This window comes from Bubalus bubalis, chromosome 10 (genome assembly GCF_019923935.1).
Source record: "Bubalus bubalis isolate 160015118507 breed Murrah chromosome 10, NDDB_SH_1, whole genome shotgun sequence".
Classification (NCBI taxonomy): Eukaryota; Metazoa; Chordata; class Mammalia; order Artiodactyla; family Bovidae; genus Bubalus; species Bubalus bubalis.
Window position 1 is genome coordinate 30,661,701 of NC_059166.1, and position 27,801 is coordinate 30,689,501.

At 36.6% G+C, this 27,801-nt stretch overlaps 1 protein-coding gene and 1 non-coding gene across 21 annotated transcripts in view; one reads left to right on the plus strand and one right to left on the minus strand.

Moving 5' to 3' along the window:
* The window catches only part of AHI1 (Abelson helper integration site 1), a 219,105-nt gene that overhangs the window by 124,221 nt on the left and 67,083 nt on the right, over positions 1-27,801 (plus strand). For 15 of the 20 annotated variants that reach the window (XM_025294490.3, XM_044924197.2, XM_006059263.4 and 12 more), the window contains one exon: positions 21,663-21,718. The exons of 1 other annotated variant lie outside the window; for it this stretch is intronic. In XM_025294490.3, the coding sequence (XP_025150275.3) occupies positions 21,663-21,718 (56 nt within the window). Of the gene's footprint in view, positions 1-4,938; positions 5,090-5,226; positions 5,251-18,376; positions 18,444-21,662; positions 21,719-24,629; positions 25,251-27,801 lie in introns of those variants that run through there. 4 more of the 20 variants (XM_006059271.4, XM_006059274.4, XM_006059273.4 and 1 more) reach the window with 4 other exon arrangements.
* On the minus strand, positions 15,417-15,489 carry TRNAG-UCC. The gene has a single exon. It is a non-coding gene; the product is annotated as a tRNA-Gly (tRNA).

Consider the following 27,801-nt stretch of genomic DNA (forward strand, 5'->3'; position numbering starts at 1 on the left):
CTCATTCCTTTATTCAAGTCTTCCTTAGTTCACCAATCATCCATCTGACCCTCATGGTTTCTTTCTTGTCCTGTTTGCTCCTTTTTCCTAGTATCAAAGTTCTGTGGATGTCATTATATCTTCCTAAATCTCTCTAAGTTCTCTTCTCTGAATTGACATTTCCTCTATGTTCAGTTTTTTTCCTCTGTTAATATATCCTGTGCTTTTCTTTTATGCTAGTGACTTTTTCCTTTATATCTGATGATCCTTGGTATCTGTTTTTTTAAATGAAGGACTGGGTACAAATATGGTTTTCTTTCCTCTTCTGTTGTGTAAGTAACTCTATTATTAGCTTTTTGTCCTCTGAGCAGAAAGCCTATCAAGAACTTTGTGTAAGTGGCTAAAACATATTAACTGGCAGCTTATATTTAGGGTAAAGAGGCAAAATAAATGAATTCACCTGTCAGGCTGTCAGACTAATTGCCAGAAAGAGAATAAGCAGATCAACAGTATCCACTCTAAAGGTCTTCACTCTTTCCAGATGGTTTGTTCAATATTTTTTCTCAGAGACAGTACCACTTTTTTTTTTTTGTGGTTAATGCTCAGCAGTTTTCATTTTATGTGGGATCTACATCCTGTTTGGCCCAAGTGTTTTACATATGAACCTTCGATGATTTCTCCTGGGTTATATTTTATTTCACCACCTTCCCAATACGCTGATTCAGTGTTTGCAACTCCTCTTGAGTTTTGTTTGTCCAATAGATTCTGTATCTCCTTCAGCCCACGGTAATGTTTTCAGACAGATGTGTCGAATCACTTTTCATCTTCTCTAAGTTTGTTGAAATCTCTAATCTGCTCTTTCAGTCTCACCAGTGACCTGTACACACTGCTAATTCCAATGGTCAGTTCTCTGTCCTTATCTTGCTTGACCTATCAGTGGCATTTGACACATTTGATGGCTTAATAACACATGGTTTCCAGGCCACCGCATTCTCAGTTTCTTTCTCTTATCTCATTAGCCACTGCTCTTCATCCTTCTTTGCTATTCCTCTTCTCTTCCATGTCTTCTTAGACTGCTCCACTGCAATCAGATCCTCTTTCATTACCTATATATATAATACATATTCACTTCCTTGGCGATCTCATGACTAAAGAAAACCCACGCACCCAGTGATTCTCAAGTGTTAGTCTTCTGCCCAGACCTCTTTGCTGCATTCTAGACCAGCACAGTCTATTATGGGAGCCTCCAGTCTCACGTGACAGTGGAATACTGGAAATGTGTTTTGTGTGACTTAGAAACTAAATGTTTAATTTTCCTTCATTTCCATTTAAATGTAAATAGCTTCACATGGCCAGTAGCTGTCATTGTGCACAAGTTCAGACCTATATCTGCTGCTGCTGCTGCTGCTAAGTCACTTCAGTCTTGTCCGACTCTGTGTGACCCCATAGACAGCAGCCCACCAGGCTCCCCTGTCCCTGGGATTCTCCAGGCAAGAACACTGGAGTGGGTTGCCATTTCCTTCTCCAAGACCTGTATCTACTTTGATGTAAATCTTTATTATCTGGCATCAGACAAATCAGGTGTTACAATATTAAGACTAGATTACCCATTTTTAAATTAAGTACAAATAATGCTTTTACTATTAAAACTTTCCTGAAAATATCATCCTGAAGATTTCATGATATTTCATCATCATAATTGTGCAGATGTTATTAACAAGCAGTATTGATTAACTTGAATAGAGAGTCCAGAAGTTTATTTTTCATATTTAAATTAGTACCACATATTCTAATAGCACTTAGCCAAGAGGTCAGAAGCACCTGAATTTAGGTTCAGATTTTGTTTCTTATGCTATGACCTGGAGCAAGTTATTTCAACTTAGTGACTCGTCATTTGAAAATAGAGGATAGGAAAGTGTTTACTGCAAGTGAAAGTTTTTAAATACCAACCTATATTTGACTTACAATGCAGTAGAGTTATAGATAGTATCTTTATGACTACATCCAGAACTGTTTTAATCATTGAACTTTTTGATTTTTAACTTCCCACTAAACTTTAGAAAGAGAAATCACTATGCTCTTACAATTAAATTTAGTGAATGTCTTAAGTGAAAAATCCATGTTCTTTTAGTACATAAATATTTTTTTCAGAGTACAACATCTAGGCATACTAATTAAGACGTTTCCAAGACAAAAGGAGTTTTTATTACATAATCCTAAGGTAGGAGAAGTTGAAGGTTTCAGCTTTCCTATCGAAACATAATTCACATCATGGTGGAAATCATGAATGTTTTGTACTTTACTGCTGTGCCTCCAGGGAAAATTGATAGTATCAGTAACCAATCTACTCAGAGTGAGGATTAGAGGAAGGATTACAAAAACTTTATATTGGCCGCAGCAGGCAAGGTGGGAGGGCAGGTTATAAAATGGCAAAATTATTTTTGACTAGGCCTAATTTATGGTCTGTTTCTTATAGTTTCAGAAAGACTGTATTTAATACTGTTTAATATCAACCATAAGACACATTTTACTATTTTTATAATTTTATACTGAAATTGACAGTTTTTCCATTTTTAAGGTAGTTAGGCATATAAAAAGATGTTGTGGGATATATTCCCGAATATGTTTTTGCAAGGTTTTCTGTACATTTTTTTTTGTGATAATAAACTTAGTGCCTGGTCTTAAAGAAAACGAGTATTCTATAATTTCAAAGCCTTTCTTCAGTTGCTAGATCTTATGCTTATTTTTAGTTTTTCAGCGCTATATATCAAATGTTGACCATATCTCTGACAATGAAGAATAGTTTAGTTCATGTTTAAAGTAGAATAAATTTTACTCCATGTTAATCATGTATGTGTATTCCTTTCCTTTATGTATCTATACATTAGCATTTTCACATATTTCCCAACACTGTCCATTTCAGTCTTTATGTTCTGTTATTCTGTGAAAAGTTATGACTTTGAAAAATTAGTTATAGTTTTATTGACTGATCTTGCTTAGAGTAGGCACTACTTAGAATGAAGAACGCAGCTCTTTATGTTTCCCCTCCCGTGGTCATGGGAAAAAATGAAATACCATTTATATCATAAAAATGATAATTTTTATTTCCTTTGTAAATTTCCACCTCCCAAAGTAACTGTTTTGTGAATTAAGTCTATGACAAGAAATACTTTAGTGTTTAAACATTTTGGTTGTGTCTGCTGAAAGCCCTGGAAATTCAGAGAAGGAGGGTTATATAAATGAAGTTTTCATTTACTCTTACTCAGTTAGGTTATACTTTTCTAAGTTGTGCTCAGAATAGCCTAAGGCTTCTCGCAGAGTAGCTAACTGCATGCTTTTGCATTTTGTGGTTTAGTCAGTTTGGTCTGGATAGTGAAGAGACTGTGATATCATAGAATTTACTGGTAATGTTTTCTGGAAATGAATATCCATCACTTATTGAAAATGTCAACTAACAATGGAAATTAGGTTGAGGAATCAGACCTTCTGGTAATGATAGAGATATCTAGATAATGTTGATTTGTATTTTCCAGAATTTTAAACATGTGTTTTCAGGAAGCTTTTTCCTTGAGTAAAAAGTGAATGAAAACGTAAAGAATTACTCTGTTTTTTTTTCTGCATGTCTGAGAGCAAAGTTGATGACAAATATGGAAACTAAGAATTGACTAAGTGGAATGACTGGTCATTTTTTTTTAATAATTTAAGCGGTTTTTGCAATGTAAATGTTTGACAAGTAAAAAGAACATTTTTCTAATGCTCTAATTTCAGTCAATTTACTTTTTTTTTGAATTTCTTCTCTGAAAAAAATTCAATTATAATAATAATATAATAAAATTAAGGGTGATTTTTGACGTGTCCATCTTTTCCTTTTTTTATCAAAACCAGAAATACTATATTTTAGTAGAAGCACTCTTAAAAAAGCTGTTACTGAGTTTAAAAAATAAAAACTTTTTTATACTTTATCAAAAATTAATTCATATAGTCTATCAACCAGTGTTTATGGTGAGTTTACTATGTGTTAGGGACTATGCCACGCCCTAAGGAAATGGAAGATGAAAGACTACCCTCAGAGTCCTCCTAGGCTGAACACAGCAGGCAAAGAAATAGTTATAAGATATTGGAGAGATGACTTCAACAGGAGATAAGCATAAAACACTAAGGAAACACAGAGGAAGGAATCAGCTTGATTAAATGTGTTAATTCTGTGTTGTCTTTACAGTATAGAACAATATTATCCATTTAAGACTGCTCTAAATGGCAGTTTAGAGTTAGGAATCTGAATTTTATTGCTGGCCTTTTATATGACTAATATGTCACAAGTCATGTCATAACCTTAATTGCTATGTTACTTCTTTCAAATGCATCTCCCAGGAGTATTCTGGGAATAAGTGAGTTAATACATAGAAAACCCTCCAGTTTCTTTTATATTAATGTGTATGAGTGACCCTGTGTGTGTGTGCTGTGTATACTTGCCCTTCTTTTGAAAGAAATCCCAGTCTTTCACATCTCAAAGCTATTAAATCTAATTAGGAAGGTTTTTGGATTTTTTTTTTTTATCAATGTAGAATTAACAAAGTTTGGGGACTTTTGCAGAGGTGGTCTTGTTTTCCTTTTTTCTTCATTTTTCTTTTATTTTTGTAGTAATGTTATGAGACTTGATACTTAATGTCATCTCAGGCTTTTCAATCTGTATATTTTCAAGTGAAGATTTAATAAACAGTTGAAAATAAAACACTTTAATGTTAAAGGCAGTTATAAATGCACAGTATCGCAATTAGGCAAGTTAATGTACTTCTTAACATTCATTGAACTTTGAGCAGGGAAAAAATTAATATAATATAATCGTATTTTTAAAATGACTTCTCATTGCTTTGTCAAAAGCATCTTCTAAATCATCATGCTTATGTTCAAAATTTTCTTATCTCTCCCTAAAATTTAAATTTTATCTTTTATGACTAGACCTGGGAAAATGAGTTCTCTCTTTCTTACGTTCTCAATACCACACCACTGTGAGAGAGTGAGAGAGAGTGAAGTCGCTCAGTCGTGTCCGACTCTTAGTGACCCCATGGACTGCAGCCCACCAGGCTCCTCCGACCATGGGATTTTCCAGGCAAGAGTACTGGAGTGGGTAGCCATTGCCTTCTCCACCACACCACTGTAGTAGATGAAAATAGCTTTCCATTATTAAATCCTTTCTAAACGCTAACTTTCTTCTTGTGTGTGTGCTTTGTTTTTTCAATTACAAAGGGTGTTGAATTCCTGTACATGCAGAAACTGGGAATGCAACATTCATTCATACATTCAGTAAGTACCCAATGCGTACTGACTTTGTCCCAGGCACAGTTCTAAGTGTTACGTGAATATATCAGTGAACCAAACAGATAATAATCCATGTCCTTGTTTAAATTTAACTTCCAGCAGAGAGAGACAGACAGTAAGCAAATAAATATAGAATAAATAACAAAGCAAGGAAAGGGCTGGGAAATGGGTTAGGTTGATGTCTTTAATGGGGGGAGGGGCCAAGGAAAGCCTCACAGAGAAGGTGACACTTGAGCAGAATTTTGAAGAAGAAGGAAAGCCGTGTGGTCTGAAAGAGTAGCATATACAACCAAGATGCCAAGTCAGGAGTGTGCTTGGTGTGCATTTTGCACAGCAAAAAAAGGCGAATATGGCTGTTGTGAAGGAATGATGGGGAGAGTGGAATGTCAGAGTGGTAACAAGAGGCTGTATATAAACGAAGTTAAAAGCACTGCCCTATCCCAGTACTGGCAGTATTCACTAGAGATGTATTTTCAAAAGAGCAAGGTGGGTGGGACTGTACAGTTTAATACTTGCTATAATTAAAGATAGGAACAAAATATACTGGAGAGCAGATATGATGTAAAGCAGAAAAATAATTGTTATAAGATGAGAAGACTTATAAAAGGTATTAGGGCATTCCATCTAGGAAGGCTGTTAAAAAATTATGTTAATTGTAGTGGAAGAACAGGACTGAAATAAGAAGCTAGAGAGGTGAAATTATTAACATATTAGAAATTTGGAATATGAATGGTAAGATATAGAGAAGTAGAATTTGAGGATAACTAAGGATTCTAATTTTGGTGAATGAGTGAATGGCAATCCATGAACAAAAATACTGAATAGGAATATTGGGGAAATGGTACTGAATTGTATTTTGGATATAATGAGTTTGAGATGCCTGGCAGACATCTGGATTGAGCTGTCAAACAGCTTGTAGTTCTATTTGAGCCTTATTTATTAAATATCTTACTATGAGTCAAGCCCTAGGCCAGGAACCAGACTGCATACTTTGAAATATAGGCTTGAATCATAAGTATCGATTAAGGAGTGAAGGGCATATGTGTAGTCTTTAAATCCACAAGAGTTAGGGAGATAAGCTGGAAGAGACTATTGAAGAAACTAAGAACCATTAGGATGACTGTGAGATCAATAGCTTGGATATTTGCTGCCTCAAAAGACAATAAAGGAAACACTGAAATAACAAGACGTACAGAAAGCTTTTTTTTATGCTAAATGTCTTTTTAAAAATTCTTCACTGCAGCAACAAATCTGAATAAAAAATAAACTGAATTATATGATTACCCTTCATCTTTTTGTAGCTGTACTTGTGATTTGCAAGGAACTATATAACATTGTTCAAATAATTAATAACAGTATTAAAGACAGATTAAATTATATTTTATGGATTTAACACCAGAATTGAAGTGTTTTTGTCCTTGTCTCAATTTTATTAGAAACATACTTGACTGTCCTCAGATTGAATATCTAGAACATGTCACAAAAGATATGATTTGCACAGACTTCAGTCTCTTGTTAGAAGAAATTGATGAAATACTAAAAATTCTGTTCAGTTCTTAAGTAGAAATAAGAACTGTGGGATTTTGAGGAGTGATTATCTTGCATAATTAAATTATTTGTGTATCAGTTTATGAGTCAGTTAAAGAAATACTAGCTTTATATATTCATTGGATCAGTAAATTTAATTTTTTGACTGATATTTGGGAATAAATAGCACAGATATCTTAGAGACTGGTATAGCCAGGAAATCTTCCCAGAAGGTATGAGATGGAACTGAAGCACAGAAAGACTGAATTATACTGTTGGTGGTGGGTCACATTGTCTGATTGATGTATTCTTCACCGTATAGCTACTCACTTCTCCTTGCTTGCTTTATACTTTTTCACAAGCATTAATTTACTAGTCTCAGAGTTTATGGACCTCTTTTACCCTACTTCCTAGTGTCTTATGCACTCATTCATGTTTACATGCTTCTGGTGAGTGGCTCACTACATGATTCCATGACTGACACATGAAAGCCTACTAATTTGTGGTTTGAATATTCACTGCTTTACCTCTCTCTGTGATGTACGGATATCCAAACATTGTAGATTTAAGGGCTGTAAGGCTTTGATGTTTCTGAATTTGGAGAAGTTTTTCCATATAATAAATGAAAAATGCAGTTTTCAAAGAATATTCTCTTTCTGAAATCTTTAAAATATATAGAGGGCTTTCCATAGCATCCTGAAAAATCTGATATGAAATAAGTATTAACATTTTACCAGGTTAAATGAGGATAAGCCACTTTTAAAATTCACATTTACTAAAAATTCCATTTTAGATGAATATTTAGAAAAATATATGGAATATGGGATGCCTATTCCTGTGGAGAATCTGTAACCAGTTCTGCTGCAAGATGTTTTTGTAATTCTCATTTTCTCTATTCATGTATTCAGTCATTCAACACACACTTATTGAAGATGAACTGTATGATGCAAGAAACTAAAACAGTTTTATTAAGTATAGTGATGGAAATGCTGTGATAGAGGATTTCACAGGAATACTAAGGGAGGGAGACGTGTCGGAGGGCATCTAAATCAGGAGTGGGGTGAGGAGAAGAAAATCACCTAGTGTTTCCTGGAGCGCGCAGTGCTTGCTGTAACTTGAAGGGTTGTCCGAATGGCTTTGCATGCTGGTTTGAGTTAAGCACTTCTCTGGCAGTGTGGGATGTCATTGGAAATTTTACAGAACAAATCAGGGAGTTGGATTAGAAAGCTATTTCAATAATCCAAATGATGAGTGTCCCAAAAAGTAGTGAGATAGAGAGGAAGGGGCAGGCTTTATTTATATTTATTTATATATATATATGTATATATACACACACATATATGTGTGTACATATATCTATATGCATACACATATATATGTATGTATGTGTATATTTTATAATAAATTTTTAATAATAAAAAATTTTAATTAAATGTATGATAAAGTCAATATTTTCATCTCAGGTTTTATGAGGTGAGCCATTAAGTTCTAACAAGAACTCATTATTAGAATCGCCAACCTTTGTCCTATAAATATTTAATTATATTGCTTGAAAGTGAAAGTGAAACATATCCGACTGTTTGAGACCCCATGGACTATAGTCCATGGAGTTCTCCAGGCCAGAATACTGGAGTGGGCAGCCTTTCAGGGATCTTCCTAATCCAGGAATCGAACCCAGTTCTCCTGCATTGCAGATGGATTCTTTACCAGCTGAGCCACAAGGGAAGCCCTAAACCTTAGTTCTACATGTATTTAAAGGCTGTTGAAAATATATGGCAAATATAGAATTTTTTTAATTGAAGTATACTTGATTTACAATGTTGTGTTTCAGGTGTGCAAAGTAATCATTCAATATTTTTATAGATTATACTTCCTTTAAAGTTATTATAAAATATTGGCTATCTTCCCTGTGCTATACAGTATGTCTTTTGAGTGAGTGTGAGTGGTAGTCGCTCCCTTGTGTCGGACTCTTTGCGACCCCATGGACTATATAGCCCGCCAGGGTCCTCTGTCCGTGAAATTCTCCAGGCAAGAATACTGGAGTGGGTTGCCATTTCCTTCTCCAACAATATATCTTTATAACTTATTAATTTTGCACATAGTTTATACTTCTTCGTAATCCTCTATCTCTTATCTTGCCCTCCCCCCTCTTCCCTCTCTCCACTGATAACCACTATTTTGTTCTCTATATCTGTGAATCTGTTTCCTTTCTTTATATTCACTAGTTTGTTTTACATTTTAGACCACATTTAGGTGATATGATACAGTATTTGAATTTCTCTGACTGCCTTATTTATTAAGCATAATATCCTCCATGTCCATCCTTGGAAATTAACTTGTTTATGGCTGGGTAATATTCCATTATACACACAGATCAGATCAGATCAGATCAGTCGCTCAGTCGTGTCTGACTCTTTGCGACCCCATGAATCGCAGCACGCCAGGCCTCCCTGTCCATCACCAACTCCCGGAGTTCACTTAGACTCACGTCCATCGAGTCAGTGATGCCATCCAGCCATCTCATCACACACACACACATACACATATACCACATCTTCTTTATCCATTCATCTGTTGATGATAGGTATTTGGGTGGCTTCCATACCTTGGCTAGTGTATATAATATTGCAGTAAACACGAGGGTGTGTGTATCTTTTTGAATTAGTGTTTTTGTTTTTTTTCAGATATATACTTGAGAGTGGATTTGCTGGATCATATGGTAGTTCTAATTTTAGTTTTCTGAGAAACCTCCATACTGTTTTCCATAGTGGCTGCACCAATTTACATTCCCACCAACTATGTGCTAGAGTTCCCTTTTTCCCATATCCTCACCAGCATTTGTCCTTTGTGGTCTTTTTGATGATAGCCATTCTGACAAGTAGGAGGTGGTATCAGATTGCAGTTTTGATTTGCATTTCTCTGATGATTGGTGACATGGAGCATCTTTCCATGTGTCTGTATGTCTTCTTTGGAGAAATTGTCTATTCAGGTCACCTGCCCACTTCTTAAATCAGGTTATTTGTTTTTTTGATATTGAGTTGTATGTGCTGTTTATTTATTTATTATGTATATTATTTATTGGTCATATCATTTCCAAATATTTTTTCCCATTCAGTAGATAATCTTCTCATTTTGTCAGTGGTTTCCTTGGCTATGTAAAACCTTTAAGTTTAATTAGGTTCCATTTATTTATTTTTGCTTTTGCATCCTTTGCCTTAGGAGAAGATGGGGAAAATTTTTTGCTTCAATTAATGTCAAAGAGTGTTCTACCTATGTTTTCTTCCTGGAGTTTTATGATTTCCAGCCTTTAATTTAGGTCTTTCATCTATTTTGAGCTTTTTCTTTTTTTATCTGGTGTGAAGAAATGTTCTAACTTCATATTTTTTTTACAGTTAGCTGTCCAGTTACCCCAGTATCACTCACTGAAGGGTCTGTCTTTACTCCATTATTTATTCTTGCCTCCTTTGCCAGACCTGCCTGTTGTAGGTCAACTGATCATAAGTGTGTGGGATTTCTTCTGGGCTGTCTATTCTGTTCCATTGATCTATGTCTTTTTGTGCCAGTACCATGCTATTTTGATTATTGCAGCTTTGTAGTATAGTCTGAAATCAGGGTGTATAATACCTCTAACTTTATAAAGATTACTTTGGCTGTTCAGGATCTTTTGTATTTCCATATAAATTTTAGGATTATCTTTTCTAGTTCTGTGAAAACTGTCATGGATATTTTGATGGGGGTTGCTTTAAGTCTGTAGGTTGCTTTTAGCAGTATGGACATTTTAACAGTATTATTAGTTCTTCCAATCCATCCATAGTATCTTTCCATATCTTTGTATCATCTTCAGTTTTCTTTATCAGTGCTTTATAGTTTATAGAGTGTAGATCTTTTACTTCCTTGGTTAAGTTTATTCCTAGGTATTTTATTCATTGTGATGCAATTGTAAATGTCATTATTTTCGTGCTTTCTCTTTCTGATAGTTCATTATTGTTGTTGTTGTTTAGTCACCAAGTCATGTCCAGCTCTTCACGACCTCATGCACTGCAGCACACCAGGCATCCCTGTCCCTCACCATCTCCCGGAGTTTGCCCAAGTTCATGTCCTTGAATCAGTGATGCCATCCAACCATCTCATCCTCTGTCACCTTCTCCTTCTGCCTTCAGTCTTTCCCATCAGGGTCTTTTCCAGTATGTCAGCTGTTCACATCAGGTGGCCAAAGTATTGGAGCTTCAGCTTCAGCATCAGTCCTTCCAAAGAACATTCAGGGTTGATTTCCTTTAAGAGTAACTGGTTTGATCTCCTTGCTTTCCGAGGAATCTCAAGAGTCTTCTCTAGCACCACAGTTTGAAAGCATCAGTTCTTCAGTTGATTGTTATAGTATACAAAATCAACAGATTTCTGTATGTTAATCTTATATCCTGCAACTTTACTGAATTCATTTATTAGTTCTAATAGTTTTGGGTGGAGACTTTAGGATTTTCTGTTTATAATATCATGTCATTTGCAAATGGTGACAGTTTTACTTCTTCCCTTCCAATTTGGATGCCTTTTATTTCTTTTCCTTTCTTTTGTTTTTTTCTTTTTTGTTTGACTGCTGTACCTAAGACTTCCAATACAATGATAAATAGAAGTAGTAAGAGTGGGCATCCTTGTCTTGTTTCTGATTTTAGAGGGAAAGTTTTTAGCTGATCACCATTGAATATAATGTTAGCTGTAGGTTTATCATAAATGGCCTTTATTATGTTGGAATATGTTCCCTCCCAGGTGGCACAGTGGTAAGAATCCATCTGCCAATGCAGCAGACACAAGAGATGCAAGTTCAATCCCTGCATCTGGAAAGATCTCTTGGAATAGGAAATGGCAACCAACTCCAGTATTCTTGCCTGAAAAATGCCATGGACAGAGAAGCCTGGTGGGCTACAGTCCACGGGGTTGCAAAGAGTCAGACATGACTGAGCAACTGACCATACACACACACACACACACACACACACACACACACTAATTTTGATGAGAGTTTTTATCATGAATGGTTGTTGAATTTTGTTTTTCTTTTTGCTCTTCTGATTGGATGATTTGCATTGTTCTAGCTTTCAGATCATTTATGCATTCTTCTATGTTACCTTGTCTGCCATTAATTCTTTCTAGTATGTTTTTCATTTCAGTTATTGTATTCTTTAGTTCTGACTGGTTCTTTTTTATGATTTCTAGTTCTTTGTTAAAATTCTCACTTGTTCATCTATTCTTTCCCAAGTTCAGTTAGTATTCTTATTGCTAATAATTTGAACTCTTTTTCTGGTAAATTATCTGTTTAATTAGTTGTTCTTTCAGGGTTTTTTTGTTTTTTTTTCCTTGTTCATTCATTTGAAATAAAAACTTCTGTCTTATTTTGCTTAACTTTCTACGTCTGTATGAAATTAGGTGAAACTGTTAACCAGTACAGCCTTGAAGTCTTGAAGAGGTGTTGTGGTGTGCGAGCATCCTATGAACTATGTTTGTGCCCACTGGCTTTGATGTTCAACTTGGATCTGAAAGGAGCAAGGGTTGTGCTTTCCCCTAGGGTGTAGTAGCATCAGTCACCTTGGTGGGAAGTGGGGTTAGAGATGCAGGAGCTGAGTCACATGTGAGCATGGGCTTCTCCTTTACTGAGTGGGCATCACCACCGTATCAAGAGTAGGGATGGGTCCCAAGGTTATGGAACAGAAGCCCTACGGGGCAGATCTGAGCTTATTCTATTTCCTTTAAGTACATTCTCCCCACTACTGGAAATGGCACCTTCTCCCCAGAAAAGAGCAGTGCTGGAGCAACAGGAGCCAAAGCAGACATCCACTGGCCCAGGCTTGGGCACATGCTGGGATGGTCACGGGACACCAATCAGAGCTCTAGACCACGCCTGATCTGCCTTCGCGAGTGTCAGCCATGGCCGCCTGCACCCTGTTCACATGTGTGTCGGGTCCAAGTCATCTCCATCCCACCCAAGAGACCACTGTCCTCAACATGAGCACCTCTGAAAGCTGCACCAGACAAGAGGGGCTGGAGCAGGCATCTGGGGTGGGCTGGGTCAAGAGCTGAGGCAGTTGTGGGAAACCGGCCTGAGCCCTCGGCGGTTTCGGTCGGGTTCCTCTGCCTTTTTCAGGGAGTAAACACACATGCCGAAGAAGACAATGGCAACCCACTCCAGTACTCTTGCCTGGCACATCCCATGGACAGAGGAGCCTGGTAGGCTGCAGTCCATGGGGTCGCTAGGAGTCGGACACGACTGGGCGACTTCACTTCCACTCATTGGAGAAGGAAATGGCAACCCACTCCAGTGTTCTTGCCTGGAGACTCCCAGGGATGGGGGAGCCTGGTGGGCTGCCGTCTATGGGGTTGCGCAGAGTCGGACACGACTAAAGCGACTTAGCAGCAGCAGCAAACACACATGCACATACTCTTCTTGAGTGAAGCCTCAGTTTCTTACAGTCCTCCTGTAAGTCCCACTGGTTTTCAAACCCCACTAAGGGGATTCATCTTCCTGATTTTGAACCTTAGAGGTGGAGTGCCCAATATATGGTTCAAACCTCTTACTCCCCAGGGAGGATCTTTGAGTTGCTGACATCCTCCTCCTCTTCTGTGTCCCTTCCTTGGGGCACAGGTTCCAACCTGACTGCTTCTCCTCCCTTCCTCTGCGACTCTGTGTGATCTTTCTTTACAGGCTTGGGTGTAGATGAGTCTTTCCGCAAGTCTCTGGTTTGCTTTCAATGAGAATACTCCACGTGTAGATTTTTTTTGAGGTGTTCATTGGCAGAGGTGAACTTAGCATCCTTCTACTCTGCCAGCTTGATCTCCTTCTGGCTCGGATATTTTAAACATTAAACTCAAAATAATCATCCTGAGTATATATCAATTATGTTTGGTGTTCAGTATGCCAGGTACAGTTTGAAGTACGTTTTATATTAATTAGCTAGTTGAATCCTCCCATCAGCCAGTGAGCTTCCCCTGTACTGAACTAGGAAATGAAGGCATAGAGTGGGTAAATAACTTGCCCAGTTATCAGATATATCACATATCTGATCATTGCAAGAGCCAGTCTTTCTCTGAATTACAGAATAGCTCCAGAGTCAGAATGTATTATACTAATAAATTGTCCTTTGGAATGTATTTTTTTCCTAATTGTAAAGGAACAAAATCTAATAGTAGAGAATTATAAGAAACTCATATCTCTGAACGGGACATTGATTTTCCCAGAAAGTAATTTTTTTTAATGAACGTAGTAGATTTCTGAGTAGAGCTATCAATATGTAAAATACAGTACATTCATGCATTAATTGTGAAGTTTTCTCTCATTTTTAGGAAGGTGTTGTAATCAATCCAGAGTGAGTGTTTTGATTTTTTGTTGGCTCTTTGTTTTAAATAATTTCGAGAAGTTTTTTCAGTAAAAATTTTAAGCCTATTTACTCTGCTTATATGGAATATTTTATAATTTTCAAAACCATTGAAAACTTGCTTGCCTACTTAAAGTCTATTAAAAGCCTACAATCCTTTCTCAGACTTCATTTTGAAATATTTTAAAACCACAGAAAGGTGGAAAAAAGTAGGTAAAATGAAACTTGATTTGCATCTTCTGTTTTAAAACCTCATTCATATATCTGCCAAAAAGAAGGATATTATTTTAAATAACCATAGTTTCATCATCTGGAGAAGGCAATAGCAGCCCACTCCCTACTCTTGCCTGGGAAGCCCCATGGACGGAGGAGCCTGGTAGGCTGCAGTCCATGGGGTCGCTATAAGTCAGACATGACTGAGCGACTTCACTTTCACTTTTCACTGTCATGCACTGGAGAAGGAAATGGCAACGCACTCCAGTGTTCTTGCCTGGAGAATCCCAGGGACAGGAGTCTGGTGGGCTGCCGTCTATGGGGTCACACAAGAGTCGGACACAACTGACGTGATTTAGCAGCAGTTTCATCATCACATCTAGGAAAATAAATGTACTATAATATCAGTTAATAAGCAGTTCATATTCAGATTTTCCTAATTATACCTAAGATGTCTTAAGTAATTTTTTAAATTTACTTACCTATTTCATATAGCATCCAGTCCAAATTACCACTTACATTGGTCATTATTTCATTATAGTCTTATTTAATCTCAGTTCATCTAGAACCTCTTTTTGTTTCTTTGTTTTTCATGATTTTAACTTTTCAAAGAATCTGCCCGATCCAGTTATCCTGTAGAATGTCCACCATTTTGGTTTTGTCTTGATTAAATCCAGGCGATACCTTTTTTGACAAGAATACTGTGAGTTACATGCCTTCTTACATCATGTCAGGTGGCGTGTAATGTCAGGTTGTCCTACTATTGCATTGCTATATTTAGGCTTGGATCTTTTTCTGAATATTTTAATATATCCTGTTAGTCTGTGTGTCTATTCATGTGTCATCCCCACATTGTTTTAATTACAGAGGCTTTTTATAATATATTTTGATAGTATTTTTTTTTTCAATCATTGCTCTTCCCCCCCCCCAAGATTTTTCTAGCTATTCTTGCATGTTCTTTTATATTTTCATTTTATTTATTCATTTTGGCCTCACAGCTCTGCATGCAGGATCTTAGTTCCTGACCAGGGATCAAACCTGTGTCCCCTGCAGTGGAAGTGCAGAGCCCTAACCACTGGACCATCAGGGAATTCCCTGTTCTGTATGAATTTTAGAGTCAACTTGTCTAGTGCTAGGGTAAAAACTTTTTTACTGAAATCACCTTAAATTCATGTGCTGTTACATTGTCTTAGAACAAGGGATGTCTTTCCATTTGTTTAAGACTACATTTATGTATTTTAGAACTGCTTTAACATTTTCTTCATACTGTTTTCTCTGGAGGAGGAAATGGCAACCCATTCCAGTATTCTTGCCTGGAGAATCCCATGGACGGAGAAGCCTGGTGGGCTACAGTCCGTGGGGTCGCAAAGAGTAGGACATGACTGAGCGACTTCACTTTCACTTTTTTGGTATTTATTCTGGTGTTTTCTCTGTTATGATAATCTTGTAAATGGGATATTCTTTTTCATTGTATCTTCTAATTGGTTTTTTGAATATATAAAGAGTATTGATTTTATATATTAAATTTTATATCATGCTGACTTTCTACTTTATTAGTTCTGTTACTGGCTCTGTTTTAGCATTGGTTCTTTTGGACTTTTTGGGTATGAATTGTATCATCTGAGTAACAGTTTTACTTCTTTTCCACTTCTTGAGAAGGGCCTGAAGTTTTCATATGGACATCTTTATATTAAATTTGGCAAGAAAGATCTTTGCCTTTTTAAACTGGTGTATTTTACTGGAATATAATAAATTGTATTTCATTTTCTCCTAGCCATAGATAATCAAAGCATAAATCTCCCTCTGCCCTATGTAGAAATTAATGGCAATTTCCTAATTCAGTTAGGATGTTAGTTCTAGCAAAAAAAAAAAAAAAAAAAAAACTCTTTAGAAGGCTTCGCAGAAGGGAGGGTAGAGGTTCTCCTGTCCTCAGTGTGGTGTCTTGTGCTTGATGGGTTGCCCATGATCATTTGGTGATGATACATAAGATTGCTGATATGTTCTGACTTTAGAATTTGACATTTATTCCTGCCTGCTTAGTTTTTGCAATAAGTCCAGTCATATCTTTCCTTCCTTTCCTTTGATCATGGTCTTGACTTGAAGGTTGATAGAGTTTAAGGAAACTAAAGAATATATAATTCTGCTATTGGAATCAGTCAAGTACGAGTGGTATGAAATGTCATGTCCTGATTTTCCACAAAGTAAAATACCTAAAAGCATCTCTCAAGAAGCATAAAATTTCTTTATTATCTTTCTAGGGTATATTAATGTCTGGAAAATCAGGAAAAAATTTAAGTGATACTTCTCAGTTTTACAGTAGGTTTATTAACCTTTTTAAAAAGAGTCCTAGAACATTAATTCAAACATTCTGATAACTAATGTACACAGTTAACACTGCATTGTAGAATTTTAAGCCAGTGGCATAGCTTAATTCATTCGGTTAACGTTTGAGTTAACTCTTGAGGACCTTCTGTGTTTCAAGTTGGACCAGGCCCAATGGATAGAAAAATGAATTAAATCAGATCCTGACCACAGGGTCTAGACAAACACACAAATGGATCTGGAGGGTGTGTGACGTAAATCCTGGGTTTCAGCAATTGTACTGCTGCTCCTTGTTTTTGTACCCCATCTTCAGATTTGCTTTCTGAAAGCAAAAAAAATTTTAAAGCGAAGCTGTTTCTTCGCTTTAAAATGGGATTATCTTTGTTGTTTATTAGTTACCTTTGTTAAAATTCTTAATAGTTGTCAAGTTTTGTTTTGTTTTGTTTTAATTTAAGGGATTCTCTAATTTTCCCATTGTTATCAGTGGCACTACTAGTTGACTTCCTTGGTGGCTCAGATGGTAAAGAATTTGCCTGCAAGGCAGGAGACCTTGATTCAACCCCTGGGTTGAGAAGATCCTCTGGACAAGGAAATGGCTACCCACTCTAGTATTTGGCTGCCCACTCCAGTATTCTTGCCTGAAGAATTCCACGGACAGAGGAGCTTGGAAGGCTACAGTCCATGGGGTCGCAAAGAGTTGCTCAGATGACTAAGTGACTTTTACTTTCACCAGTTGTGTAGGGTTATTTGCTGCTTCCCTGGTAGCTCAGCTAGTGAAGAATCCCCCTGCAATGCAGGAGACCCCGGTTCGATTCCTGGGTCAGGAAGATCCCTTGGAGAAGGGAAAGGCTACCCATTCCACTAATCTGGCCTGGAGAAGTCCATGGACTGTGTAGTCCATGGGGTTGCAAAGAGTGGGACATGACTGAGCGACTTTCACTTTCAGTTCAGTTCAGTCACTCAGTGGTGTCCAACTCTTTGTGACCCCGTGAACTGCAGCACGCAGGCCTCTCTGTCCATCACCAACTCCTGGAGTTTACTCAAACTCCTATCCATTGAGTCGGTGATGCCATGCAACCATCTCATCCTCTGTCATCCCCTTTGCCTCCTGCCTTCAGTCTTTCCCAGCATCAGGGTCTTTTCAAATGAGTCAATTCTTTGCATCAGGTGGCCAAAGAATTAGATTAGCGTTTCAGCTTCAACATCAGTCCTTCCAGTGAATATTCAGTACTGATTTCCTTTAGGATGGACTGGTTGGATCTCCTTGCTGTCCAAGGGACTCTCAAGAGTCTTCTCCAACACCACAGTTCAAAAGCATTAATTCTTCAGCACTCAGCTTTCTTTATAGTCCAACTTTCACATCCATACATGACTACTGGAAAAACCATAGCCTTGACTAGTGGACCTTTCTTGGCAAAGTAATGTCTCTGCTTTTTGATATGCTGTCTAGGTTGGTCATAACTTTTCTTCCAAGGAGCAAACATCTTTTAATTTCATGGCTGCAGTCACCATCTGCAGTGATTTTGGAGCCCCTCAAAAAATAAAGTCAGCCCCTGTTTCCACTGTTTCCCCCATCTATTTGCCATGAAGTGATGGGACCGGATGCCATAATCTAAGTTACTGAAACTCCTTACCAGAGTTCGTTTTCTCTGCAGGCTCATGACTGTGGTCCCAACTGTACTGCTGGATGTCTGAGCTGTAGCATAACAGTGAAAGGGAACCTGTGCCACTGTTGCTGCTGTACTGAAGCACAGGAGTAAGCTTCTCTTCTCAAGTCTCATCAGGGGCAGATTCAGCCATCTCCCAGTAATTGGCCCTGGAAGCAGATTCCTCCAGGTGGATGGAGCCCTTGGTATATTTGGCCTCCTTTGAGGACCATTGTGGTCCATAGGATCTGCCAGACCCTAGGTGCACTACCAACATTAAACTGACAGAATAGCTAGTTACCAGAGAAAAAGGGGGCAACAGAGGATGAGATGGTTCAGTGGCATCACCAACTCAATGGACATGAATTTGAGTAATCTCCAGAAGATAATGAAGGATAGGGAAGCCTGGGGTGCTGCAGTCCGTGGGGTCACAGAGTCAGGCACAACTTAATGGCAGAACAACAACAGAGGATTTATAGCTTCTCCTGGCTGAAAGACCTCAGTGAACTCTGGAAATCCCATTTTCTGCCTACATCTTGAGAAGAGGCCTGTTTTCTGTGCACAGGTCTTTGCTCAGCACCAAAGAGGATGCAGTCCTCCCATCCTACCCCCCTGCCTGATCCATGGGCTGTGAGATCCCAGAAAATAAACTTCATCCTCTGAGATATGTCCAGGTTGTGCCGTTCCTTGTGCCTTAGTCTTTGTTGGCCTCTGGAAAGGAACTAAACATGATTTCAGATTTTAAAAACATTAGACAAAGTGAAAAAGAAGATGCTCACCTAGAAGATTAAGTGGAACGATTTTCAAAAGATAAATAATTAAGAAGGTAAAAATAAAATGAGGTGAAGAATTAAATAAAAGTTTCCCAGAGCAGAGGAACGATAAGATTCTGCAGATTAAAGGGCTTATCAAGTCCCCAAAAAGATTAATTATAACAAAGACATGCTTAGACACACCCTAGTGAAAGTAGTCTTTCTTCAGGCCTTCAGCTGGCTTGATGAAGCCCAGTCACATCGTGGAGAGCAATGTACTTTATTCAAGGTCTGCTAATTTAAATGTTGATTCCATCCAAGAAATACTTTCACAGAAACATCTGGAATGTATGACCAGATGAAAGTGAAATAAAATATAAATATAGACATTTTAGGTAAAACTTACTTAAAATAGCAAACTATTTGGGATTGTTTTTCCTTAAGCTTATTCCTTTCTGTATATTCTCTGTTGAAAGCTTGAACATACATGTATGATTTATTTCCAAATGATATAATTTTTGTAGGCAATCTAAATTGAAAACTGAGCTTATGTCTATACATAATCCATTTTAAAATTCTAGTTTTCAACACATTCTTATCCTGAAGTTGAAACTAAAATATGCATTTTTTTCTTTGTACTTTCATAAGCTAAGGATGTAGATTTTAGGGGGTTTTAGTTTTTTTATTTTTTACATCACTTTGAAACTACTTTCTAATTGGATAAGAAGTTTAAAATCAGTAATCAGCCAAGGCCAGTTTTATGGCTGTCAGATTATAGTAGTGAGAACACATATGTAAGATGTTGTTAATTCCTGAACCCTGTGGTATGACCACTCTCATTTAAAAGCCAGAGTGTCGTGCCAGACTGTTCTTAGTGGTTGCAGCTAGAGAGGATTGTGAGAATATGGGGGCTGGAGAGATGAGGATTTCACCATTAGTTCTGTATACTTCAGTGTCATTAAAGTCTGCAGTAAGAGTCATCATTATTTGAATATTTTCAAATATGTTTTACTTGGGTTTTTAAATTGTTTATTCAAGGCCAGTGTTATCTATAAATAAAAATGTCTTTCCATCAAAATTACTTTAAAGACACAGTTATTAATACATTTAAGACAGAGCTGTTAATTTGCTATCTAGTATTTCTTCAAAGAAGGATACCTGTTTTACTAGCCTCTTAAGGTCAGAAATCATAATTTATCCTTTATAATCTTATCTTTTTTATTTTTATATGGTTTTTTAAAAATTGGAACATAATTGGTTTACAATGTCATATTAGTTGCTGCTGTACAACATCTTGAATCAGCCATATGTGTACATATATCCCCTTGCTCCCACCCTCCCATTCTGCCCCTCTAGGTCATCACAGAGCACCGAGCTGAGCTCCCTGTTATGATTTATCTTCTATCACTGAGTTCCAAATAGCCACTTAAAACTGTAATAAATATTAGTTGAGTGAATAAGGAGAGTATAGTAGTTTATACTTCACTGGCTAACAGTAGATATTAAGAATATTTTTTAAATGAAACAAATTAGTTTTTAAATCATGTTTAAATCACTTTGTTCATTTTGAAGATATTCTTGCAAAAGTGACCAAAAGCGATTTCTTTGTGTTCATCTCACTTATTTATTGTCCTTTAAGAAAAATGAGTTAAAGGCCTACAGATGAGAGTATCTAGTGTTTTGTTTCAGCTAGGAATTGTGCTATTTGCTATTGACAGTACTTTGCAATTCTCACTTCTAACCTGCTCTGCATTATTTAAACAAACTATTAAACTCCTCACATGTTGGTTTGCTGACTGACAGAGATTGAAAAGTAAATGAGAGCCACACCTGTGTTCATTTTAAACTTGACCTTGACTTTGAACCAGTATCTTTACAGATGAGATGCAGTGTGTTACATCCTTAGAAGATGTTTATTACAAAGGAATGTAGTAGAGGACAGTGGGAACAAAAAGATAAATCTGTGCATGGTAAAATGATTTTTCTCAAGGTTAGCAGTCTATATTGTCATTTTAAAGGAGAGAATGAAGGGAACTTTTTTCTTCAAGTACCTCTGTGGTGATTGAATAAATAGCTGACTATCATAGTAGGAAGTCAGATGATCAAAGGGAAATTTGAATAGATTTATTTATTCTTTTTGTGAAAATAAGAAAGTGATTCTTTTCATAGACTTTTCATATTTCTCTATGAAAACTTGATGACCTCAAGACAGAAGCAAAACTTTGATCTAAGAAATGCAGCAGAGGAAGATAATGGTATAATTTTTGAGCTAAGATCAGAGTAAGGACACATCTTGTGCTCTTGCTGTGTGACAGCTGAATGGGGAAGTTGGCTTTGCTCACCTTAAGTCAGGTCTCTTAGTTAACTAAACTCTCCAGCTGTGTCTGACCAGAGAATTCATGATGCCACTTTAAAGGATTCTGCCATCCAAATGAGGCTTTTTCCTTGTAAGCTGTAGGAGTTATGTCTTGCTGACACAAATGTTTTTAAAATAAAATGTTTAGGTATAATAAGCAAATATTCACAGTCTTTTCATTTCACAGGGATTATGAGCATAGAAAGAAAGCCTTGTAACCACCATGTAGATACAGCACCAAAGGTAAGGCAGTCTGTTTCTGCATTGCTAAAACTGTTAAGAAGGCACTAAATGATACTGGTTGTAGTGACACAAAATGTCATTGTAGAAAACTCTTGTAACCTACCTTTTGCCAAGAGTTATAGCTCTTTACAAATTAACCTTAATGAAGAAACACTACCAATTTTTGCTAAGATACAGGAAAGTAAGATGCTCTGTCCATTTTATAAGTACTTATTTATATTAGTGTTATGAATAGAATGGTTTTTAATTTAAGAAGCTTTATACTTTTGGTAAAGTACTTAACATCTTTATGCAAATTGATTTACAACCTTGTGAAAATGAGCGTTATTTTGTGCACTAGCATCATGATTTTTAGGGTGAATGTTTTGTAATAATGAAAGTAGGCCATTATGCTTCATTTCTCCTGTAGATTACTATGCTTTATTACTAGAGAAGTGAAATCTAATATTTTACCCCTCTTCTATTATGACCAGACAACTAGACGTTTAATAATTATGGTGTCTATTTACTATATAAAAATAATTATAGAAGATAGTATTGAAGGAAGACAATTAAATTTCCCTTTTAATCTCTGTACATAGTATTTGTATGTATGAAATATACTTCAGTTGCTGGTTCCCCACTTCAAAGATTCATATAAAATAGGCTAGAGTATATCTCTTACTAAACATATTATTGTTTCTTATCCTTTCTATATAATAAATCTTTCAAGTACTCCATACAATTCAGCATTTCCTATTGTGAGGAAAGCTTTAGTAAAATACCATTTTTAAGAAAATAAGAAAGTATTAAGCTGTATTTGAATTTTATTGATAATCAATATTTTTCTCACAGACAAATTGATTCCATTTTCTGTTTGTAATAAGTCCATATAATTGATTCAGCATGTTTGGTAACTTAATGTGTGGGGCTTCAGAAAAGACTGGTGTTTGAGGAATTAATCATTAGCATAATCATGAAAAGTACATGAGCATAGTGTACTTATCCTTTAGTGAGTATGCTAAAAGAGTAGCCATTACATTATGTAAATTTTATTCATTAATATTAAAAATAGAAGGCTATAGCAGCAAAGTACTCAAAACCCCCTTCTCCAGTAGGAGCAAAGAAATGGGTTGAGAAGGGCTCACAGTAGGCAAAAAAAAGATGGCAGCAGCAAGAACTACAGTCACCAAATCATTGTATCAAATAATGCTACTTTTGCCCTTTGCATCTAAACTATTGGGAATAAAAAAATGGTGTTTTAGCCATATTTCTAGATACATCGTCAGTCTGGGATGAGAGGTGCTGACACCACAGCTGATTCTACCAAACTGAAGACCATTTAATAAAACTAGACCCAGAGTATAATGGGCTGTATGGGATGAACAATGAGGAATGAACATTGTGAAAGTGGCCAGTACCTACCGTGATGCTGGCATATTTAGGACATGGTCTGTTGTTTGAACTTTAAGATTAAAATGGGTCATGGACTTAAAAAAAAAAAAGGAAGGCTAGCAATTATAGAAAATTACTATTTTAAGCTATTTGAATAATCTCATTTGGTTATATACTTTTGAAATTTATTTTATTCCTGTAGGCTGTTCTGCAGCACCTTGCTTACATTTCTGGGTGTTTTGTACATTTTGGAACTCAGAAAAGTGCAACCTGGAAGGTGTTTTTGTCTCACCCTGTAGGCCGATGGCAGATTCCCATGTTGATTAAATGATAATAGAACCAAATATTCATGAAATCCTGAGAAATAATGATAGTACCATTTGCAGTATCGCCCTAATCTCAAAATGACACCAGTGAATTAGGAACAAAATCGAATGCATAATGGTTTAGATGTTGTTGGTCCTTGGTTATGTTTGCCCAGTTGGATTATTAAATGGTGGCTCCTAATATATTAATAATATATATATTCTGTGTAGTCAATAAGTTTGAAAATACTTCGTTTATACAGACACTCTCCAAACACTCATTAATTCTCCAGGTTCGATTTGAGCCAGTCTTCCTTTCTGACATCTCTTTCTGAGCTCCTCTCCTTCTGTCTCTCTTTGGCAAATTAAGCTTTCTCCTCTTGCCCTCAGTTCCGCAGCTTGCTGCCTTACCAAAGTTACCCTTGGCCCTTTCTCCATAACTGCTAAACAGAATCACAACTCTGTTCATTACCCAGTCTCTTCTGGGCCCAAGGGTAGGTAAAGTCTAATTTTCATAGAAATATAATTTTACCTAATTTCCATCCTTTGTATCAGTGTGCCATTATTTTCCCTAAAGAGTTTAAGAGAAGAAACTATTTAGGGATAAAAGAAATAAGAAAAAGTCTGTCTAAAAATTTAACAAAACGTGATACATATATGTTCAAACTTTTCAGCCAGTACTGGCTGAAAAGGAGAGATACTCCTTGTGCCTGGGGGAAGAAGTAAAGGGGGAGTGGGCTAGCATTTCAGAATGGCTGAGGCTCTGAATGACCCTTGGTCTCATACCTAGCCACCCGTTTCTAGCCAACCTCTCTACGTTTTCTCTTCATCCAAGTACTACCATGAAATGGCTGGGGTCTAAGAGGGTGCTAGATGCTAGGTATGACTATTCAGCAGGGGAAGGAAACAAGACTTTCTCAGGCCTCCATGAAGGAGAAAAATGTTTCTTAATGTTTCAAGTTGGAATGAACCTTTCTGTAAATACATGGTTACAGAGAACCTGTAACCAGGTTGATCCTGTAGCCTTATAGTGGGATGCACTATAAGTGGGATGCACCTATATTAGGTGAATATAGATTAGCCTAAGAATAAAACCCCTTTTGTCCCTTGGTTCTATATTCTTTCTCACTCAATTTACTCGTTTCCTTTTTTCCACTTATTACATGACTTTTAATTTACTTAGATTTTTTTTTTTCTTTTTGACACGCATAATACCGTATCTGTATTTGCAGGTGTCTTTGATACAAAGTAAAACAGAATGTCCCCTAATGGCATGACCTCGTCCACCAAGAAGAATCAAACCTCTCTTCTTCACTGACTATAATCACTACATTTTTTTTTTTTTGCATTCACAATTCTGCATTTTTTTTCATATCCAGGAGTATATTTTCAAGTTATTTTTTTTTTCAAGAAATATAAATTGAAAGTTATATTACCTCAATCTGCATATTTTAAAATATCTCTCATTTGTCTTTGCACGAGACAGCTTGCCAGGGGTTTTAGTCCTTTTCCCTTCAAAACACTTGGAAACTGATCATCTTAAGATGCCTTCTGTCATTTAGTAGCTTGGGAGAGACAGTAAATATCAGTATGATAGTTATCCCTTTGTATAGGTAGTCTGTTTTGCCTGTTCACATACTACAGATTTTGTATTTTCTTTATACTGAATATCTTAGCTCAGATTTGATGCAAAAACATGTGGCTTTCTTTTCACTGATTTGTGGCCTGAATGGTATTCACTCAGGCATGTTACTATTATAGGAAAAGCAAATAAGACATGATACAATCATAATATTAAGATTGTTGTTGTTGTTTAGTCGCCAAGTCATGTCCAACTCTTTTGCAACCCCGTGGACTGGAGCCGTGCCAAACTCCTCTGTCCATGGGCTTTCCCAGGCAAGAATACTGGAGTGGGTTACATTCCCTTCTCCAGATCTTCCCGATCCCAGCTCAAACCCGAGCCTCCTGCATTGGCAGGCAGATTCTTTACTACCTAGCCACCTGGAAACCCTAATATTAGTTTATGTGGAAATAACTAGATCATGCCACTTTAAGAGCTAGTTGCTGCACCTGCTTGTAGCCTATAGGAAGTTAAGGATAATATCAAACTCAGATTAATCAGAGGTCATTGTCTGAACCCTGAAAGGCAGGTGTAAAAGTTAGTTAATAGTTAAATCAGCATAGGCTTGAGTCCCATAGTTACTTTAAATAAAGGACTTATTTGCAAACCAAAGAGAAATAGCAACTAGCATAAGGAAGTCTTCCACCCACATGTTTGGTCTTTTCTTATTGTAAGTTATTACACAAGAAACATGGTTAAAATCTACCTGCCCCTTAATGTACAGTCATATGCACAGCAATTCCCATAGCTTTTCCTATTTTCTGGTGGAATTAAAACATGGTAAACCATATTGAACATATAAAGAATTTTTAGTGATTTGAGGAAAACTGTTTTTGAATCTCTTCCAGTGAAAACAGGTAAGATAAAATTCAAATAACATCAATATGGCCTATTGTAGTCAATCATTTTTGTAAAGTTTCTACTGAGAAGTGAAAGTGTTAGTCTAGTCATTCAGGGGTGTCCAACTCTTTGCGACCCCATGGACTGTAGCCAGCCGGGCTTCTCTGTCCATGAGATTCATTCTCCAGGCAAGAATACTGGAGGATCTTCTCCAGGTGATCTTCCCTACCTAGGGATCAAGCCCAGGTCTCATGCATTGCAGGCAGATTCTTTACTGTCTGAGACACCAGGGAAGCCCAAAACTTCTGTTCATACATTCCAAACATGTAATGTTAATACTATTTCTTTTTTTTAATTTTATTCAGTGATCTTACAACCTCCATTAATGAGAACCACTTTTCTTTAACAGAGGGATTTTTTGTCCGTTTACAAAATTATAGCTTATGTTTTCGTAGAAGTCTGCACATCTACCATGAGTTGAAACAAACTCCAGGCTGTCTCATAAGAATTATACCAGTTATAGAACACTTTAGCCATCTAAGTGTTGCATAAATTATTAAGAATTAAAATATCATAGCTTGATTGGAAATTTAAATGTTGATTCATTTTTCTTCATTGTTGTAAGACCAATTTAACAAGCTATTCATTTATTCCACAGTTAAACTCCCTCTAGGTTTTCTAAGGGTTTGATTGATAAACTTTTGTTACATGATTTTTCATCAGTGGTTCACTTTACTGTGTTTTAGAGTATTTTCCTATTCTGAAAATATATCTGAGATATTTGCAGTGTTGCTTGCCCTTAACAGTACACTTGTTAATAAATATACATGCAAATTAAACTTTTTTCTGAGCCTCTTTTGCATTATATGATTATGGTTTATATGATATTAACTCTACAACATTTTGAGTTGTTTTTGTTGTTAGATTATTATCATTGTTTATTTCACTCTGGGTTCACAAGATTGCTACGTATTGCATTATTACATATTAGCTTAATACACTTTATACATATGTTTACATAAAATATGCCTTTCACATTTTAACATACTGTCAGAGGCAGCTTGTTTATAGATAAATATATGAGTTCAAGTGAAATGTCTTTGATCCAAAGAAGCACTTTATTTTCTCTAATCTATAGAATTTTCCAGGAATTCATAGTATGTAAACTACGGTGAATGTGCCCCTATAAAACTCATAAAACAGAGCCTATGGCCAATCTCTTCCTGAAGGTAATTGCAGGGTGGAGAGGGAACTGATAAACTGTAAGCTTTTATAACTTAAGTCATAAAAGAATCTGTTTTCACTTATCAATAAAGTAGCAATTCAGAGCAATTCTATTGAAATTCAAGTGTAAGTCCAAAATAGGTTTCTTTAAAGACCACTTGTGAGTTGTCTGTAACATTTTTCTTAAGTATCTGCATGTTTTTCTCCAGACATTGTAAATTATGAAGCTTATGTTGATTTTTCCCATTAGCATACTTTACTGACATCTGTTTTTATCAGATTTTTCCCCAAATCTCTTTTGACTTTGCTAAATTCCTCTACCTGACAAAGTTTTAAAATTCTGAAAGTGTTATATTCCTGGAGAATTGTCACACAACAGTGGCATAATAGGAATTTATTTTCTAAACTATCAACAAACATTATGTATACAGTACCCATAGAACAGTACAATACCAAGTGCTGGGTAGTTGTGAGAGTTGTATGAGGAAAGTAGCAATATAGAAAAGTATAAGCATGTTTTGTGTCTCTGAGTAGCTCTTGGTCTCATTTGAAAGTGAGGTGAGATGAAAGTGTTAGTTGCTCAGTCATGTCCAACTCTGCAGTTCCATGGGCTGTAGCCTACCAGGCTCCTCTGTCCATGGAATTCTCCAGGCAAGAATACTGGAATGGGTATCCATTCCCTTCTCTAGGGGATCTTCCCAACCCAGGGATTGAACTTG